Here is a 19,420-nt window from a genome sequence, read left to right on the forward strand (position 1 = left end):
ACTTAAACGGAACCTTTCATATACAATTACATACATGCATATCTGATAGTCTCTGGCTTTTTTTATGTTTCTCCTATAATGCTTATTTTATATGTGATAACTGTATCAAGTAAAACAGCTTTATCTGCATTACCGACTTCTTCGGATTTATAGTACCCGAGAGAAGAGAATCACTTTAACTTCAATAGGGAAGACCGTAAAGAAGACAAGAACAGTACGGTATACTGTACTTTGATTACAGAATACGTTGAATCGATAAACGATGAATATTAAAAGTGATGTACTCTCTATAATCGAACATGATTATAGCCCAAAGAAACTATCCCTTTTGAATGTCGTTTAATTAAGTACAAATAGTAGGAAGCGTTCTCTTCCTCGATATAATTACGATTCATCATGAAATAGTCCTGTAATCTTGTGAACTCTTTAATTAAATGTTAGAATTCTACGATGTAAATGTTACAAACCCACGAGGCAAATGGTAAACTGATACAAAGTTAGTATTCCCAATATAAAGGTAAATTCAATCTACGAAATTGCAACATAAGTAATTTGTTTGAGAAAATGGATATTTTTGGGGAGAAACAAACCAAGTTCAAAAAGATACACCCAAATAAACACTTGCGAACTAGTTTATCAATCATTTACTATCTGGGATTCTGGCCGGAATGGGCCAAATATAAATATTTGTATAATATATACACAACTTTTAATTTAATATTTTTTCTTGGAATTACTATAGCTAGCAATATCGTATACATAATTATAAATTGGGGAAATATAGAGGCAATGATGGCCAGTTTAAGTATTCTCATGACTTATTCTACGTACGCCACAAAGGTATAATTTAAGGTGTAAGATGTCTTTTTGTATATCTTAATCGTTATGATACTGTATCGTGTAATAATATGACTGACCAAATATTTTTGCTCGTTACTTTTATTCTCTCTCTCTCTCTCTCTCTCTCTCTTTCTTTTAGAAAAATAGAATAAATAAACATATTATTCTATTAGATACTTTTTACATTTGTAAATAGGTGATTTATATTATCTGCCGACGTAGACGTATCAAAGATCTTATAGATATAACAAACAGCGAAATGTTTAATCGAGATAACGATAAATACGAACACATTACGGCATATTATACTTGGCAAGCAATTTTTCATCAAATCACTTTTCAAACTTTTGGTTTCATTGCTGTAATTTCTTGGGGAAGTACCCCGATATTATATCAAATCAGTGGGACATCTAAACAATTACCAATGGTAGGATGGTATCCTTATAATGTAACATCTACTCCAGTTTTTGAATTTACTTCTTTGCATCAATTTATGGTCGTCTGTACAAGTTGCATTAACAATATAGCAATAGATACTTTAGCAACAGGTTTTATAGTGACTGCTTGTTGCCAACTAACAATCTTAAATTATAATATTTCTTCGATGCATTGTATAATAGAAAAAAAATATACTTTATTAATTGATAATGTCAGTATTGAAAACTCTACTTTAAAAGTTTATAGTAAAATGTATGAGGATTTGAAACATTGCATTGAACATACTATTATGATATTTGAGTAAGTTTCTCAATTAAAGATACAAATTTCAACATCTATTCCTCAAATATATACGCACATTACTAAATATTTCCAGTTTCTCAAAACAAATCCAAGATGTATTTGGTACTTTAATATTTTTACAACTTCTAGTAGATTGTATTGTCATTTGTGCTATATTATTCAACTTATCACAGGTAAATCTTGCATATTAACTTTGTTCGGTTTACGCAGTCGTAAGTATGTACTGTGTATTTGTTACATTTACAGATGAAAGATTACGTTACATCCGAATTTCTTGGCGCATTACTATATACGTGTTGCGTGATATACCAAATCTTCATATATTGCTGGCATGGAAATGAACTACATTTTCATGTATGTAATTGTGATCAAAAATTTAATAATAAAAATTTTAGTTAAAAATCACATTTACAGAGCATGAGAATATGTTCATCTGCCTATGCAAATAACTGGTGGGATAATAGCAAGGATTTTAAACATGCCTTACTTATTATAATGGCAAGAGCACAATGGCCTCTTATATTAATTGTTGGAAATGTTATGGAATTATCGTTACAAAATTTCGTTCTAGTATGTATATATATCTATAATGATTTCATTTTTTTTATTCATTAATGTGATCTTTTAGATTCTACGTACGTCGTATTCTATTTTTACCGTGTTAAGAACTTCTACAGCTACCTAGATATATTAATAATTATAAAAATTTACAATAGAAAAATATTTTAAATGTTTATTCAGACATTAGTAAACATGGTAGAATTTTAAATATGAAATTCTTCTAACCATGCGATCAATATTAGTATAAAAATATAGATTCAACGATCTTTCAATAACTTTGTAATGTATATAAAATATAAAAAATAAATATATGCATAAACATACATTTTATAATATATATATATATGTCTCGATAATCGTAATCCGTGTTTCATATCACCATTTATAACTATATAATGTGTAATATGATTATAATGCTTCTACCATCACAGCTATTCCTTGACCTCCACCAATGCAAGCAGAACCAATTCCTAATTTTCCACTTTTTCGTCTCCTGCAAAAGTGATTATGTATCATTCTCATTAATTCATTCTATATATTCATTAGTTTCTTATTTTTTAAATATTAACACACCTTAATTCATGTATTAAATGTGCAGTAATTCTACTACCAGATGCAGCTAATGGATGTCCAAGAGCAATAGCTCCACCATCCACATTTAATTTATTAATATCTAGATCTAACTCTCTAGCACATGCCAATGTTTGAGCTCCAAATGCTTCATTAATCTAGCAAAACATATAAATAATTACATGTTTGATTAGATATCTACATTTAAATGAGATTTTTATTAATATTTTTACCTCAACAAGTTCAACATCATTCAAATTTTTATCAGTAACTTTAAGAAGTTGTTTGATAGCCGGAGCTGGACCAATTCCCATAATACTGGGTTCTACACCTACAATGCTGTATCCTATCAAACGTGCTAATGGTGTAAGTTGCTCTGTCTTAACAGCCTCTTCGCTAGCTAAAATAATTGCTCCTGCACCATCGCAAACACCCTATGTGGAAAAGTTATATGTATGTCCAGAAAGTATAAAATATAATTCTAATGTATCTACAATTAACTTTAATAAGACACAAATTAACATACAGATGCAGATCCTGCTGTAACTAAACCATCTTTCTGAAAAACAGGAGGTAATGCGGCTAAACTTTGAGAAGTTGTTTGAGGTCGTGGATGTTCATCAGTACTAACGACAACATTTTGCTTTTTCACAGTGATTGTAACAGGTGCAAGTTCCTCCTTAAAACGACCAGCATCATTGGCTGAAATAATTGAAATTCGATTTCAGTATCTTTATTCATTTATATTAATATTTTAAATAATCAGCATTGAGTTCAATATAAAAGACATTTACCAGCTTTCCATAATTGCTGACTTCTTAAAGCAAATTCATCTACCTCTTGTCTGTTTAAGTTATATTGAGCTCCAAGCTTTTCTGCAGTTATACCCATAGGTAAATTGCAATAAGTATCAAATAGTCCAAGCCATAAAGCATCCTCAAACTCATATTTTTGCCCTAGAGTTGTACCAAACCGAACATTTCTTACAACAAAGGGAATTTGACTCATATTGTCTGTTCCTCCTGTTAAAACTATCTTAGATTGCCCTGTTAAAATATCCTGAAAATAATAATTAATTACCTTTTATGTTTGCACAATTTTATTACAAGTACTTTTTTAATATATACATATACTATGTGATACATGAATCTATACCTGTGCACCATTAACAATTGACTGAAATCCAGAACCACATAATCTATTTACAGAAAATGCTGGTTTTTCTAAAGGTATACCAGACTTCAATGCAACATGACGTGCTAAAAATCCTCCATCAGCAGATGATACCTTGTAAATAATAATTATAAATCTTATAAGAGCATGGAACATTTAATAAAAACAATCAACTGGTATATGTAAATATTGATTAACTACATACAGCTAATACATGCCCAAAAACAACACTATCTATTTTATCAGGATTTAGCTTTGCAGATTGCAAAGCAGATTTGGCAGCAACAACTGATAGATCAGTTGCGCTTTTATTGGAAAATACACCACCCATTGTACCAAATGGGGTACGTTTTGCAGCTACAATAAAGATACCTATAGGAAAAAAAATGTATATATATATTATATATATATTATAATATATATTATGTATTATATATTATATATATATATATATTATATATATAATATATTGTATATATATTGTGTGCGTATATATATATATACAATTGTTTGATAGTTTTAATTACTTAAAATGTAAATATAAATACATACAAACGCATTTTAGAATAATAAAAGTAGCAGTCATTTAGTTATATTTAACATTAAGTCCAAAGGTCGAAAAACATATTCGCAAAACACCTAACATTTATTCTTCTAAAATTATATATATGACATCATTTTTTCAATACTATTAAATATATTTTGTATATATATTTAATATTAATTATTTATTTACAATTTTACTTTGTATTAAGACATTTTTTCTTATTTTCCTGCCGCATAAAAGATATAACGTTTATATATCTCAAAGATCTTGTAATTATAAAACTTCAAATATAATATATTTTTGTGCTGAGTCAAAAGTATTACAAAAATAAATAGGAAAGCTGGAAAAATTATAAATGAGGAATTTAAGAAAATATGTAAATATTTATTCAATTTTTTTATTAAAATCTCTAGATATATTTATTTTTATATACTAAATGTTTTGAATATTACATACCTTTCGTTGCAACAGACATTGTGTAACAATATATTCTGTATTACAATACAATCTACAATAGAAATTCAACTCCTAATGTATTGTACAGTGTTCAACTGCTTATATATGTACCGCTATCTACTACCACACGTTTGAAACATAAACATACTCATTATATAGTAGTTTATATATTAACGCATGAAGATACGACTGGTTGCAGTAACGTCGCAAGCGATTTCGTTGCCCGTTACACAGATGGAATTTTATTTTTTAGGAGGTTACTTAATTAAAGGAATGAACACTTGGAACATACATGCACTTTTATTGTAATAAATATTTTTATAAATATCAGTAAAGTTCTTTAAATATCACATGTTAAATTTGAACTTACAGTTAGATACGTAATTGTTAACCAAGTAATTTTGATTTATCATGTATCTTTTTTTACGAGCGAAATGCATCACAATTGACGAAAATTTACTTATTTTCATAAACTCCTAGATAATTTGTACAATTATTTATTATACAGTTACACCCATAAAAAAGGATAAAATTGGGAACTACTTATCCTATAAATTGAAATTGAACTAAAATTAAATGATTTTTGTTTACAAGAGATATAATACTTTATTATAAGAAATATGAGGAATCATTTTATTTTATTCTTCATAGAATGGTTCACTGATGTGTGCTTGAAATGCGTGTTCTACCCCCTGTTGAAATCAATAATTAATTTTTATCATTTTCTTTTTATATTGCATACAAATTTTTACTTACTTATTGAAAATGTTTATACATTTCCTGTGCGACATGTACTGAGGAAAAAGTGGCACTTAAAGTGCGTTTTGTCGGCGGTGTCAAGGCATGATCAATTGCCGTCCAAGTGCATCGTGTACCATTCACCTTTATAAAATAATAACTGACAGTTAGTTAATTTACAATCAGTTAAATTGTTACATAACATAATTTTAATGCTTTTACCTTCATGTTTGTTGTCATACTAATAATTGTGTTGCTTACAACTTCATCTGTCTCATCTGCCTTTAATATTATTTTTTCACCAAAAATATTAGAATCATAATAAATAATTAAATTTCCTGATGCAACAAAGTTCCAACCACCTTTTTTATTTCTAGCAAACACAGAAGCACTTTTTTCAAAAGTAATGGAGTTCTGATCCTCCTCCTCCTCCTCTTCCTCCTCCTCATCATCATCCTCATCATCATACTCATCATCATCCTCATCATCATCCTCATCATCATACTCATCATCATACTCATCATCATCCTCCTCCTCATCATCATCATCATCATCATTATCTTCCTCTTCTTCTTCATCCTCTACTTCATTTACTTCAACGTCTACTTCACCTTCATCACCTTCTTCTTCATCTAGTTCTTCATTTTTACCATCTTCTGGTTCTTCTATTACTGGTCTATCTTCTACATTTTTTTCTCCTGTATTTATATAAAAAACATAAATTTGTATCGAAATAACTACTCTAATTAAATAATATGAACACTATGTGCAAGCAAAAAGCTAGTGTAAAAGCTACTATCCTATAAAGTTACCTTATAAAAGTACACCTTATATGTAGATATGTATAAATATTGAACACATTTAAAATTGAGGAAAACTTTTATTTTAATTGGTGAAAATAATTTAAATTGCGTTTTGTATCGTAAATTACATTTTATTCAACGTTATGCAACTAAAATATGTATTTGTACAAGTTAGTTTTTAATATAAATATTGACAGTTATTTAAAAATTACTAGAAAATTAACAAAAAATCAATAGATATTGATAAAATTTATGATAACAGTACATTTGTTTAATAGTAAAACTTTATCCATTATGAAGTATAATATAAAATAGTTCTATTGTCATGTCTTGTATTTTGTTTCTTTCATTACAAATAATAAAAGTTGAATGGAATTAAATATGTTTTAATAAAATAATTTTATACATGTCTATATGATGAATCAATATTATTATTTGTGTATCACAATTAAACTTACAATCAAATATATTAATCAAAAAACATTTTTTGGACAGTTCCTTTAAAAGGTAACAAAACATGTCTTCGTACCGATCTCTGTATGATTGCCTCTTTATAGCATATTTGATATTAAATTATAATATTTTTAAACAGTATTACATTTTATGTATATAAATAAAGATACATTAATATTTTTTAATAATGAAGAAATATATGTTTTTTATAGTATGCATATAACATACAATGAATACACATGCAATCACAAGCAAGGATTATAAACTAAGGAAAGCATTATAAACAAGAGGTTTTCATCTTATTCCTTACGGCTTTCGCTTAGAGTTTGTTGGATTTTATCAACTGTATCCTTGAAATTTTTTGCCAGTTCTACAGTTTTAAATTTAACTGCTAATTGCTCTATACATGGTTGCTCTTCAGCATAATTCATGCCTGCCCATATCCAAGAGCGATCATTCGTAGTGAGTTTAGTAAAGACAATGTCTGGAGTAAGTAAGAGATTGCATACTACTTTGTAAACTTGATCTCGTCGTAACAGCAATCTGTAACGGTCATATTTTGGATGATGTAAAATTTTCATTTCTCCAACACCCCTTTCTTTCCACTCGCACATGTTCTTATCGTATCTGTATAATTTAGCTCTTTCGCAAAATACTGTAACAAACATGTGATCATTTAAAGATAAATACATTAATCTTTTCAAACAGTTATTTTAAATTATACCTTTCTCTTCCTCTTCTTCTCCGGTATGTACTTCGATAATATCAGGCAGAGGTATAATAGGCTCAAAATGAGGATCATGATCTTGATCATTTTCGGTTTGATCGTATTCTTCTTCTTCATTTTCATCTTTTTTATTTGTAACTTCTTTTGCTTTTTGCGCAGATTTTGATTTCGAATTAAATACAGCTGACCCAGCACCAACAAAAGAAAAATTTGGATCTATGAAATAAATTATTTGTATAATAATGTTATCAGTTCTTACTAATTTAAATTGCTATCATACGGATAATGATATGAAAGATGTACCTTTTTTGAATGCCATCTGGGGATTTTGAGCTGCTATAGCTGAAAATGACACATTTGTCGTTGGCAAGAAAGCAATATCACTGTCCTCTTGTGTTTCACTTGTTGTTGGTATTAATGTTCCAAAAACATTAGTTGTCACAGGATTTGAAATTGTAAAAGATGATGTAGTTGTACATGAGCCGGAGAATAAATTGGACGAAAATGATGTAGATGTATTAGGAAATATTGAATTAGTAGATTTAGCAGATGTATCAAATGATAATGAACCTGTGGTTGAGCTTTCAGAACTAGTTTTCAATGCAGAAGATCCGAAAAGAGAAGTACTAGCACCAAATACAGATGTCATTGCAGTATTTGTATTTGTTTTTGGTTGAGTTTTGAAATTATTTGAAAATATTGATTCAGAATTATTTGTACTGACACTAATGGAAGTAGGCTTAAGTAATCCAGAAGAATCTTTTTTCCACATTCCACCAAAAATATTCTTTCCTGTATTATCTAATTTTGCCATTCCAAATATGGATGTTGTAGGTGTTGTAGACGATGTCATAAATGAAAAAGATGTAGTCGATGATACCTGTCCTTGAGAATTAGTGGGACTACAGATTTTTAAATTTTCAGGTGTTAAAGTATCAGATGTAGATTTTTGTATCTCATTTGTAGTAGATATAGTTTGGGGCATTACAAATGAAAAACCAGTTTTCTTATCACTTGATGTGATCGTATTAGTATTCCCAAATGATATACTTGATGTAGTTGTTGTAGAGAGAGAATTCGTTGCAAATTGTGACGTGGTTGTACTATGCAATCCAGACTTGAAAATGGAAGAAACAGTTGTATCAGTATTTGAAACAGGTGTTTGAACAGTTGTGAATTCGTTAGATGCGGGACTTAAATTAATAGATTTTGAAAGTGACTGTATCCCAGATGTAGTAGTCAGAGGTTTTTGATCCTCTGCAGGTGTTTTTGATGTAGATGCTGCTTTTCCAGAATTTCCATCTGAAAATAACGATACATCAGAATATTCTTTACAGCCTCTACATCCAGGACAATCTGGCTTTTGTTTGTACGCATAGAAGTTTTCTGGAAGTTGAAACTTTAATGCAGCTTGTTTTTCTTCAGGTGTTACTTTCAACTCGTACAGAACCTCGATATCTCGTGTAGGTGAAACTTCGGTAAATGCTTCTACTTTCGTTTCAGCAGTTCTTTCAATGGGTGGGAGCTCCATCCTTGATTTGTCAATTACATCTTTGAAATCGTTAGCAATGTCGGATGTTTTAAAGCGACACGCAAAGAGAGTGGGTTCGATTTCTCCTTCGCTATAATCAGCAGCATTCCACATCCATGTTTTCTCATCTTTCGGCTTCAATTCCAAATTTGGAAGCACGAAATGATTTAAACACAGCTTTAATATTTGCTCTCGTCTCATTACTAGTCGCAATTTGCCCGTTTCCTTGTGTCGTAATAATTTTATGTCACCTAAACCACGTTCTTTCCATTCATTTACCGATTTATCGTATCTAAACAACTTCGCTCTATGACTATAAAGAACTTCTTCTTCTTCTTCACCTGTTTTAACTTCAATTTTATCTGGTAATGGAATTATGGGTGAAAAATGAATGTCATCGCTTTCCACCACTTCCTCTTCACTATTTTCTTCTTCACCAGACTTTGCTGGAGATGATTTAGACACAAAATTGAACCCAAACGATTTTCCTGGTGTTCCAAAAACAAATTTTGCATTTGATGTATCTGTTTTATCATCAGATTTTGTAACTATTGAAGATGTAGATTTAGAATCTATAAAAACATCATTAGAGGTAGGTAAACGAAATGAAAATCCACTTGTACTTTTCTTAGTAGTATCTTGTGGAATACCAAACGTAAATGTGGGTGTAGCTCCAGAGGAACTTGTACTTATCTGAAAACCATCAGTTTTTGGTTTAGGTGGAAGAGACAGATCTTTTGGTGTGTCACAGGCAACACAATAATTACTTTCAGCTGCATTAACAATATCGCAACATTTACATTTCCACGAGCCAGTAGGTGGTTTAAACATTTGTGAAAGAGGTATTTGACTTGATGTAACTGTATTTGAGATATTTGATTTATTCGACACAGAAGAACGTGGTTCTTCACAAGCTATACATTTTGCATTCGATTCAGTATTTCTTGTGTAGCAAGCATTACATTCCCATGATCCTGCTGGTGGCTTAAACATTTCAGACAAGGAAGTCTGTATCTTGTTTGTTTGTGTATTTTGAAGAGTTTCTGGCTTTTTTAAATTTTCTGCTGTAATACAATTGTTTACCATCTTTTGCTGATTGCTAGTAATTATGCTATAAAATTGAGATGCTTGACTGGATGTTTTAAATGTTGCTGCAAACATTACTGTTTTGTTGTCTAACCCATATTGTATATTCCAATTGACAATTGTGTTACTATTACTTTTTAGTGTAAATGGGCATTTTGCAAAAATATCATAATTATAACAAACTTTCAAACTATTTTCATCTATCATTAATAAACGAATTTTGTTCGTTTTTGGATTCCATAAAATCTTTATTTGTCCAGTACCTCTGTTTTCCCACTGTTTGGCATCACTGTTGTAATACTGAAGGCTAATCTTTTCAGTGAATAGCATTTCTTCATATTCAGTTTGTACAAGAGACTTGCCTGTATCTTGAATACCCGCAAAAGCAAAGGTTGGAACAGTAGAATTTGCAGAAGCAGGAGCAAGAGCAGGAGCAGGAGCAGGAGCAGGAGCAGAAGCAGGAGCAGAAGCAGGAGCAGGAGCAGGAGCAGGAGCAGGAGCAGGAGCAGAAGGTCTTCTAAGTGAAAATTGAGGAGTATTAACAGAAGTATTTTCGCTAGTAACAACAGTACTGATTGGTTGTGAAGATGAAATTGACGAGTTATGAACACTAACAGTTGGTACTGTTGTAGCCCCTAATTGAGAAGGTGTAGTTGCTTTTGTAAATGGGAAAGTAAACTGTGATGCAGCTATTATTCCAGTAGTCGAGCTTTTTTGTGTCGTAGTTGCAAAACTTTCAGCATTCGTTACAGTCTTATTAAATGTAAAACCGGCAAATGGACTAACTTCTGACTTAGTAGGAACTTTTGAAGATTCTGTAGTGGTTGTTTTTTGAATAATTGGTGTTGATGTAAATGAAAATCCACCAATAACTGTTGTAGGTACATTAGTTTTTAATTTCTCTGATGTAATGGTTTCTGTCACATCAATAGATTGTTTTTGAACAGTTTGTTCAGAAACAAATGGTGTTCGTTCTATAGCTTTTACATCTGATTTTGTTTTCTCCGACTTTTTAATATTGCTCGATGTAGTACTAGCTTTGGTTGATGTTTTATCAATACTTTCAATTATTTTCTCAGATGTAAGACTTGCTTTAGCTTTATCAAAATGTTCCTTAAAGGAAATACCTTCTTCAACAGTCTTAAATCTGATACAAAACTTTTCTAGGTTTAATTCTCCATCAGCAAAGTCATGTGCAACCCAAAACCATGCCTTTTCATTATTTGATTTAGCAGTTAACTCCATATCTGGCACAAGATAATGATTTGCACATACTTTTAATACTTGTTCCCTGCGCATAAGTAAACGAACTTTTCCTTCTTCATTCTTAAGTAATTTGACGTTTCCTATACCACGTTCTTTCCATTCATTATCCACGAAACGGTAAAGTTTAGCTCTTGCACAAAACAGTACCTCTTGACCCTCTTCTCCAGTAGTAACTTTAACTTCTGCGGGTAATGGTATAACAGGAACAAAATCCGGAATTGGATCATGTTCATGATCTGAACTGTTTGGAGATCCAGTTGAACAGATAGTATCTTGCTTTGATGTCTCTGATACAGAAAGATTTGCTGGAGTAGTTGTAACAGTATTTGACAAGGGTGGTAAGTTTACTGTTGTTGGTATAGTAGCTTGGGAAGGCATAGAAATTTGATAACAATGTGGAGCAGATTGTTCAGTGGCAGCTGGAGTAGAAGAACTACTTTGTCTGAAATGTGGAGGAATCGTTACACTAAGTGTTGGTTGAACAATTGGTGCTGTAGTTGGAAGTGTATCAGAAGTGGTAATAGCAACATTAACTGGTGGAATTTTATTTACAGGAGCGTCTTTTATAATCGATTCTGGTTTTGATGTTTCTATTTTTTGCAGTGGAATTTGCAATGATTGATTTGTTGGTGGCATAAATAAGCTTTGTTGAAGAATGTTTTCAGGCATTTTCGATCTCGTATTAGGATACAATACCGGCATTGAATAAACATTTGGAGGGTATAAAGAAGGAATAGCTTGTGCATTTGGGTCATTAAATGACATTCCTGCCGGATAATATCCTTGAAAAGTAGCTGAAGGATATACCAACTGAGAATATGGATGTCTATGAGAAGATTGAAACATGTTCCCAGATATCGAAGATGCGGGGCCTGATTGATTTGCGTTGTAATTTAAATCATTGTAATCATCTTCGTTCAAAATGCACAAATCTTCTTCTAGATTCGGATTAACATTAACATTAATCTGAGTACGTTGTTTCTGAAATTCTTTTCGTAATTCTGTTACTTCTTTTGCTAATTTTTCGACTTTCTCCATTACTGTTTTGTTCAATTCCAATATAGCTTTATTTTGCTCTGCTATCGATTGTATCTTATTATCCTTTGCGTGAATCATTTGATTTAGTGAACGAATTTGAGCGTCAAGACGTTCAGGACTCGGACGTGCCTCAGAGCGATTCCGAGATAAATCCAATATATCCTGATGTTGTGCCCTACAAGGAGTGCTAGACTGTTTTGGTGTACGGTGTATGTTTTTTTGTGGTGTACTCAGAATATTAATTGAAGCATTTAATCCCGTTAATGTTGACATTTTTGTAGCTGTTTGATCAACAGCACTATGAGCAGAAGAATAACTTTCATCCGACATTCCATCGCACTCATTTCTGCTTAAGTCACCTCGTGATAGGTCTGGATCAATCCTTTTCAATTTATTTTCAACATTGGAAATATATGTGGAAAGTAATGAGTTTAAAGGATGTTTCGGATCTGTACCCGGACTGCGCAAGCGATCTAATGTTAGATAAAAACATTCTCTTGCTTTTGAGAGCATGATTATATGTTGTGATCTCATTTCAGACGTTAAACTTTCCTTGGGTATAGAATTGATGATCTCATCTGCAAGCTTTTCATACATTTGACCCTGTTGAACTGAAGCTTCTGGACATTTCAAAGCCTGTAGTGCATCTATTGCTTTTTCATATTGTTTGCTGCGTACAAATCGTTGAGCTAGAAGCAATTTACCTTCTTCTAAAGCTTTAATTATTTCTACATTATTCATTTCTTTTCCTTGATAGTTAAAAAATTTAGAATTAGTTATACGAATAACTTGATTATTTTGTAATCTTTCGAGAAGTGGTATTGCAGCCGACCAATACATCTCAGATCGTGCTTCTAAATATGGTATGTCATTATTTTCTTGATCTATTTCTTTCAATGTCTCTGCTCTATAATGAAATATTCGTGCTAAATGAACTAAAAGAACAGGATGCAATCCGTGATTTCCAAGGCAACGTACTACTTCTAAGCCTCTTTGTAATTCTAATCTCAATTCTCCAACATCTTCGTCCAATGGCTTTTGTTTATCCATAGAATATACTTTATAAGCATAAGACCACCACTGTTCTTGAACACTAGTACAGAGAGTGTTAGTAAGATCTGCGGGCAATGTAGGTAATTTTTCAGGGTTTAAAAGCCCACTCAATTGCTGTTCTTCAAGTACAGAAGAAGTGCAGATAGCAGCATTTAAAAATGCATCAATATCGAGACGACTTAAACTTTCAGGAGCTGCTTGGTGTAAGTTATAAACAGAAAACTGTAATTCACAGAAAACACGTGATGTTTGATTTGGATGCGGTCCATTGTCTTTATTTTGTGAGGTGTGGGGCCGAGCTCTTAAACCAAGCCAAACTTGATGGTGTAATGAATCTGGCCATACTTCTTCGGATATTTCATCAAATCTTTTTAGTTCATTAAATGAACATAAACGTAATGGTGGATTTGAAACTGAAGAGTTCACGAAATATGATGTTGTTTTACCATCTTGATACAATCGACCAATAAAGATTCTTTGATATACCCGTTCTCGCCATGAACTTGTACAAAATTTATCGATTTTATCTAGTAATTTCTTAGTATTATCTCGGGCATAATCTTGAAGTACATGACCTGCCTGGCTATATCTGTATGATCCTTCTCTATACCAAACATGTACTAGATTCTTAAGTCTATCTTTTAAATGCATAGTCCATACAGCAGTAGGATCTATAGGTGCTACATGTAATGCAGTTAATAAAAGAGGTCCACACAATCTACCTGCTTCAGACCAACTATCTTCACCAGCCTTAGTTTTACGTAAAATTAAACATGCTAAATGAAAATGTAATTGACCCCACATGTGTAATAACATGTGTTCAATAAAAACAGGATGATTAGAGAAGTTCTTTGATTTACATTCATGTAAACTTTGATCAAAACTGCAATATGAATATTTTAATTCAGTAATATTAGTTATATATATATATATATATTTCTAATAAAATATATGACTCCTAGTACAAATATACTTACTTAAATACTGCCTGTGTAATATCTGTTATACTTTTTCTAATAACATTACTCTGTTCTTTAAGACAAAGTGCTGCATATCTTTCTAACACAGAAATATAAAATATCCAAAATGTCCAATCTGACTGTTTACTCTCTTTACACTTCACAAGTAATTCAGTTAATGATTGATACCAAATGATATTATTTCTGTGACACTGCGTTGCCTCTATCTCGGTTGCTTTGTTATATGCATCTTCAAGCCTATGATTTCCTACATAATACTTGAGCAACTTCACTTGTAGATGCACATCTGTTTGTTTTACTGATAATTCAGCTAAAAAAAAACGCATTACATTATTATAAACAAATTAAATTAAATTGTACAAAATCATGTAATTATATAGTAGAGATTTTATTACGTACATATAATAAGTTTTTCTAAATCATCATCATCACCACTTGGTGTTTTTGAAGTTAACAATTTTTCCTTTAGCTCAAAAACTATTTCGTGATGTGGAAATTTCTTATCTGCTCTTTCTACCCAATATTTTATCTTATTTATATCTGTATTAATATCCATATCAGACAACAGCTCACATACTAAAAAATATTATTAATATGTGAGTTTAAAGTAAGAAATAATAGATTCAAAATATTGAACTATACCTTTTAGGAGAAGATCATCCTGCTTTGGTTCTAATTCAAGAGATATTTTATATCTTACAAAGGCTGCTTCTTTCTGGCCCAAAGCTTCAAGAGCTTGACCTAATAATTTATGAGCTCCTGCAGATTTGTCTCTTATTTCCAAATAATTTGAAACATATTTTTTTGCAGATTCATAGTCTCCAACTTGATAATATAATTTTGCAATATTATAACATCGAAGCTTTTTCTTGAAAAAGAAATGCAGATATTATGTACAAAATATATTAAAAATGCAAATTTTCATTATAACTAATAAAATTACTAATTACAAAATATTGTAAACATCAAAAAAGAAAAGAAAGAAAGAAAAGGCAAAAACAAATATATTAGAGTGAATAAATATTTACACAACTGAATTCTTTAAAAAATATTTGAATAAGTATAAAAATGTTTTTTAAAGACATATAAAATCAAAATTTGCTTCAAGTCGTAAAAAACCGTTAAACCATCATATAGAGGTTAGTGCATGTGCATGTATGTATCTTTTTCATAATCAAGTCAAGGCCTTCAGTGCTATACAATTTGACATTAGATAGAAATATTATGAGTTAGTATGCATACAAAGTGCATTTGAAATAAAAGAAAGGATAATTTTAAGAAATCATTGAGTACTTAAATATAAAAAATTAATAAATATATTTGGACAAATATATTTTGGAACAACGACGTTTTCTTCTGAAAAATAACCTCACCTCTCCTGAATCTTTAAGTTTGATAAAAATGTTCTTCACGTGTCGGTCAACATCCTTCTTCGATCGAAACATTTTCAGAATATAGTACAAAACTTCCCTTAATGATCGCTAAAAAAAATTAACAGATAATATTCGATTATAATGAAATTAGAAATACCGTTATATAGTACGCACTCCACAATAAGACTTTTTCTCATACCACAAATCGCTTTCAAACGGTCTTATCCAAACGACTCTCATCCAATTCAGAAATACTAAGTTAAGTGGTGCCCTCTGATATAGTTCCGGAATTATTTAAAATATATGTAATTATTTACAAGACATAATTACAATATGATACTTGTTTAAATTATCTCCAAAAACCAAATTTTTCGTGCTCTGAATTTAATATACATTAATCACTGATTATACATTACAAATCATTGTTGCATCACTTATTGCAATCAGTGCGAAGTTATAAGCAAAATTCAAAACGGAAAACAGACAGCCAACAGGAAGGATTAAACAATATAAAATCATAAAATGCCATCTTTCAGGAGTATAACAAGCAATCTTGTACCTGAAAGAAACTAGATACACATACATACATGAATATAATACCCAACCAATGTTTATCATTTTGATAACGTAACAGTTTTCAACGATTGGTGTTATGTATATTTTGTTGCTTATAAAAACAAAAATTAATATTGCATAAAATGAATATAAATAAAATATTATACAATTGTAGGATGTTTATTCTCAAATTAACGCGAATATTGAAAGTATTGTTAAAATTATATACGAAATATTTTATTGAAATCAAACATAAAAATAATGTAAATATATTATATCACAGCGAAAATTTCTTGGTGGTTTCTAAACCATACGACATGTGCATTAATAGTAATAATCGTGAAAAAAAGGTATGGAAAGAACATTTTTAAATTAGAAATAGTATACTTATTAGTTTGATAAATATTAAAATTTTTAGGATACACTGCAATTTGAATTAAAAAAAATTTTACCAAAATTAGTCAATCCAAATTTATTTCATGAATTTCATTTTGTACATAGATTAGATTATGTGACAAGTGGTGTGATATGTATTGCATTAAATAAAAAAGCAGCTCGAGCTGCTTCTAATGTATTCGAAGCAAGAACAGCCAAAAAATTTTATCTGGCATTACTTCATGGACATATTAATGAACCTTACCTAATCATAGATAAAGCAATTGGTTGGTAATTGAAACAAAACATTAATAATATCAATTTGTGAAAAGCTATTTATTAACAATAACATTATTTTATTAGGGATTGATGCTAGAGAAAAGAAGGGAAACCATAAAATGTGTACCAGTGATAACTTATTTTGTGAGAAACCAAAAGAATCATATACAATTCTTATAGTATTAGAAAGAGGTTTCAGAAATGGAAAGCCAGCTACTAAAGTACTATTATGTCCTGGTACAGGTAGAAGACATCAATTAAGAGTGCATTGTTCATATATTGGTCATACTGTGATTGGAGATTATACATATAGTGAGAGAAAAGATATAGAGCCTTATCGAACATTTTTACATTCCTTCAGGTATTATATACATAACATATACATATGAATATACATATAAAGATTATTTATGTATTTATATTTGCTTTCTCATTTTTGAAGACTTATATTGAACAATGAAATGGAAAATTTAGATGTAAGAAGTACAGATCCATTTGTAGCTTCTGATCCAAGAAATCAATGGTCACCAACAAATATTGCTAGGATATTAGATGAAGATATATTTTATGATATTTATAATCTTTTGCAATCAAATAAACATTAAACTTTTATTTCAATTTGTTTTATTCAATCTATTGCTTTTACCCCATATCCTTGTATTTCAAATGAAATAGTTGTTTCTGATAAATTTGATGACAATTTAACACAAGCATATCTCATAGTACCCATTCTGTAAAACTGTATGGAATTAGTTATCATACTTAACCAAGTTATTCCCAAAGACGGTCGTACACTCGAATAATCACTAGATATATTACCATGCATAATTGCTGTTACCTGTATATAAATTGTCTGTAAGCTATTTATGCTATTGAATTATTAATTACTACATACAGAATTTATTTTTTTTTACCTGATTAATGCAAACTACACAAATGTCATTTTTACATAATTTATGTAACTGTTGTCCAATTGTTCTCAAACTTTTTCCTCTTTTATTAGATTCATCTTTCCAATCTTCTACTCTATATGGAGCAGCAATTGAATCTATAATTATTAATCCTATCTTTTGTACAGACATTAATATTGGAATTCTATGAAGCAAACATATCTCCAGTTCCTCCTACAAGGTAAAAAAAAAAATATTATATTAAAAAGTTAATGTATTAAGTTAAAAAATATATTATAATTACAATAGTTGATATATGTTCTACAAATACTGAGTCACCATTTATTCCATATTTTTTAGTAATTTCCAGTTTTTGTATCAATTCCTGTAATCTTCGTGAGGGAAATGTACATTCAGTACAAATATATACTGCACCTACATTAATTATTTGATGTGCTTAAAACGAAATGTATGAAAAAGAATTGAAAAGTAAGGAAATACTAATATTCATTTGTAATTTTATAAATAATTCAATTTGTAAAATACCAGCAGCAAAGCCACCTTCTGTTGTAGGTAACTGTACTGTCAGGCATAATTGTAAAGCTAATTGTGTTTTTCCTGTACTTGCAGCTCCATAAATTTGTGTAATCCCGCGAGTAGTGATACCGCCTTGAAGTAACGTATCAAACTTCGGACAACCGGTTGTGAGAAATTTTTCACGTTCCTTTATTATTTTTGCGTTAACTAATTTCGCGAAACAAAATGAATAATATAATTCATTGAGATCATAAGATGCAATAAAAATAAAATTTTAATACCAAAATAGTTCTCCATTATACTTTTTATTTTAAAATATTTGCTAAATGATTCACTCCTGTAATGATGATACAATCCACGATCACATAAACAGATCTGGACACTCATATATCGAAAGCATAGACGAAACTGTCCATCTTTTGAGTCAAAAAATCAAGTGGAAAGCAAGAAAAGGTCTCGTTTTGCGCATGCGTGATACATATTCCTACATATATATAATATAATACATATATAATACATTCCTACATATATATATATATAATATAATATATACATATATACATATACACATATAGATACTATGAATGTTCAGATAAAGGCCAAGCTACTCTACTCATCTCTGCACGTCGCAGAATGAGACCTTTCTTGTCTTCCATCTTAAATTTTTTCGATTCAAAAGATGGACGGTTTCGTTTATGCTTTCGATATATGAGTGTCCAGACCTGTTTACATGATCATGCTTTATACATTATACAATAGGGTAATATATTACAAAGGATGCAGTATGTATACTAAATTTTAGTAAATAGGAAAACATATTTTTATTATCTTTTTCTAATTTTTGAAGG

At 30.3% G+C, this 19,420-nt stretch overlaps 5 protein-coding genes across 9 annotated transcripts; 2 read left to right on the top strand and 3 right to left on the bottom strand.

Annotated features, from left to right (window-relative positions):
* The first annotated feature begins 217 nt into the window (after positions 1-217).
* Positions 218-2,387, top strand: LOC100740618 (odorant receptor Or2-like). The gene is made up of 6 exons (XM_012383841.3): positions 218-840; positions 1,037-1,578; positions 1,655-1,754; positions 1,828-1,935; positions 1,996-2,151; positions 2,210-2,387. The coding sequence occupies exons 1-6, from the start codon at positions 565-567 to the stop codon at positions 2,264-2,266; spliced, it is 1,239 nt and encodes a 412-aa protein (XP_012239264.2). The 5' UTR covers positions 218-564; the 3' UTR covers positions 2,267-2,387.
* On the bottom strand, positions 2,300-5,039 carry LOC100744651 (3-ketoacyl-CoA thiolase, mitochondrial). Of its 2 annotated transcripts, none has more exons than XM_024366650.2 (8): positions 4,889-5,039; positions 4,091-4,257; positions 3,868-3,999; positions 3,507-3,771; positions 3,239-3,414; positions 2,946-3,146; positions 2,716-2,870; positions 2,300-2,635 (listed from the first exon to the last, which is right to left on the bottom strand). In XM_024366650.2, exons 1-8 carry the CDS (start codon positions 4,905-4,907, stop codon positions 2,551-2,553), a joined length of 1,200 nt encoding a protein of 399 aa, XP_024222418.1. In that variant the 5' UTR covers positions 4,908-5,039; the 3' UTR covers positions 2,300-2,550. The 2 variants fall into 2 exon arrangements, with proteins under 2 accessions (XP_024222418.1, XP_012239262.1); XM_012383839.1 differs by lacking the exon at positions 4,889-5,039 and adding an exon at positions 4,438-4,486.
* Positions 5,040-5,169: 130 nt separating this feature from the next.
* Positions 5,170-16,306, bottom strand: LOC100740739 (E3 SUMO-protein ligase RanBP2). Of its 2 annotated transcripts, none has more exons than XM_012383832.3 (11): positions 16,111-16,306; positions 15,937-16,044; positions 15,206-15,431; positions 14,963-15,139; positions 14,561-14,873; positions 7,913-14,466; positions 7,607-7,825; positions 7,193-7,537; positions 5,849-6,324; positions 5,645-5,770; positions 5,170-5,580 (listed from the first exon to the last, which is right to left on the bottom strand). In XM_012383832.3, exons 1-10 carry the CDS (start codon positions 16,174-16,176, stop codon positions 5,645-5,647), a joined length of 8,610 nt encoding a protein of 2,869 aa, XP_012239255.1. In that variant the 5' UTR covers positions 16,177-16,306; the 3' UTR covers positions 5,170-5,580. The 2 variants fall into 2 exon arrangements, with proteins under 2 accessions (XP_012239255.1, XP_024222409.1); XM_024366641.2 differs by having other exon boundaries at positions 16,136-16,277.
* Positions 16,307-16,313: 7 nt separating this feature from the next.
* On the top strand, positions 16,314-17,763 carry LOC100740981 (RNA pseudouridylate synthase domain-containing protein 1). Of its 2 annotated transcripts, XM_024366651.2 has the most exons (5): positions 16,314-16,841; positions 16,910-17,153; positions 17,230-17,289; positions 17,389-17,506; positions 17,588-17,763. In XM_024366651.2, exons 1-5 carry the CDS (start codon positions 16,635-16,637, stop codon positions 17,748-17,750), a joined length of 792 nt encoding a protein of 263 aa, XP_024222419.1. In that variant the 5' UTR covers positions 16,314-16,634; the 3' UTR covers positions 17,751-17,763. The 2 variants fall into 2 exon arrangements, with proteins under 2 accessions (XP_024222419.1, XP_003488420.1); XM_003488372.4 differs by having other exon boundaries at positions 17,230-17,506.
* On the bottom strand, positions 17,753-19,409 carry LOC100741100 (DNA repair protein XRCC3). Of its 2 annotated transcripts, XM_003488373.4 has the most exons (6): positions 19,130-19,409; positions 18,854-19,054; positions 18,582-18,779; positions 18,340-18,470; positions 18,060-18,269; positions 17,753-17,983 (listed from the first exon to the last, which is right to left on the bottom strand). In XM_003488373.4, exons 2-6 carry the CDS (start codon positions 18,957-18,959, stop codon positions 17,774-17,776), a joined length of 855 nt encoding a protein of 284 aa, XP_003488421.2. In that variant the 5' UTR covers positions 18,960-19,054; positions 19,130-19,409; the 3' UTR covers positions 17,753-17,773. The 2 variants fall into 2 exon arrangements, with proteins under 2 accessions (XP_003488421.2, XP_012239267.1); XM_012383844.3 differs by lacking the exon at positions 19,130-19,409 and having other exon boundaries at positions 18,875-19,076.
* Between the last annotated feature and the right edge of the window lie 11 nt (positions 19,410-19,420).

The sequence above is a fragment of the Bombus impatiens genome, unplaced genomic scaffold (genome assembly GCF_000188095.3).
Source record: "Bombus impatiens unplaced genomic scaffold, BIMP_2.2 scf_0225, whole genome shotgun sequence".
NCBI classification, from domain to species: domain Eukaryota; kingdom Metazoa; phylum Arthropoda; class Insecta; order Hymenoptera; family Apidae; genus Bombus; species Bombus impatiens.

Bases quoted from the DNA above. Each gene is read 5' to 3' on its own strand.
- LOC100741100 (XM_003488373.4), bottom strand. From the start codon at position 18,959: ATGAGTGTCCAGATCTGTTTATGTGATCGTGGATTGTATCATCATTAC. The intron at 18,780-18,853 runs GTATTAAAATTT...TCGCGAAATTAG, and splicing joins TATAATGGAGAACTATTTTG to TTAACGCAAAAATAATAAAG. The intron at 18,471-18,581 runs GTATTTTACAAA...TAATTAATGTAG, and splicing joins AGAAGGTGGCTTTGCTGCTG to GTGCAGTATATATTTGTACT.
- LOC100744651 (XM_012383839.1), bottom strand. From the start codon at position 4,471: ATGACTGCTACTTTTATTATTCTAAAATGCGTTT. The intron at 3,772-3,867 runs GTATAGATTCAT...TATTATTTTCAG, and splicing joins CAATTGTTAATGGTGCACAG to GATATTTTAACAGGGCAATC. The intron at 3,147-3,238 runs GTATGTTAATTT...TTTTCCACATAG, and splicing joins TTACAGCAGGATCTGCATCT to GGTGTTTGCGATGGTGCAGG.
- LOC100740739 (XM_012383832.3), bottom strand. From the start codon at position 16,176: ATGAGAGTCGTTTGGATAAGACCGTTTGAAAGCGATTTGTGGTATGAG. The intron at 16,045-16,110 runs GTGCGTACTATA...AATTTTTTTTAG, and splicing joins AGAAAAAGTCTTATTGTGGA to CGATCATTAAGGGAAGTTTT. The intron at 15,432-15,936 runs GTGAGGTTATTT...TTCTTTTTCAAG, and splicing joins AACTTAAAGATTCAGGAGAG to AAAAAGCTTCGATGTTATAA.
- LOC100740981 (XM_003488372.4), top strand. From the start codon at position 16,635: ATGAATATAAATAAAATATTATACAATTGTAGGATGTTTATTCTCAAA. The intron at 16,842-16,909 runs GTATGGAAAGAA...TAAAATTTTTAG, and splicing joins GTAATAATCGTGAAAAAAAG to GATACACTGCAATTTGAATT. The intron at 17,507-17,587 runs GTATTATATACA...TCATTTTTGAAG, and splicing joins ACATTTTTACATTCCTTCAG to ACTTATATTGAACAATGAAA.
- LOC100740618 (XM_012383841.3), top strand. From the start codon at position 565: ATGGATATTTTTGGGGAGAAACAAACCAAGTTCAAAAAGATACACCCA. The intron at 1,579-1,654 runs GTAAGTTTCTCA...AAATATTTCCAG, and splicing joins CATACTATTATGATATTTGA to TTTCTCAAAACAAATCCAAG. The intron at 2,152-2,209 runs GTATGTATATAT...GTGATCTTTTAG, and splicing joins CGTTACAAAATTTCGTTCTA to ATTCTACGTACGTCGTATTC.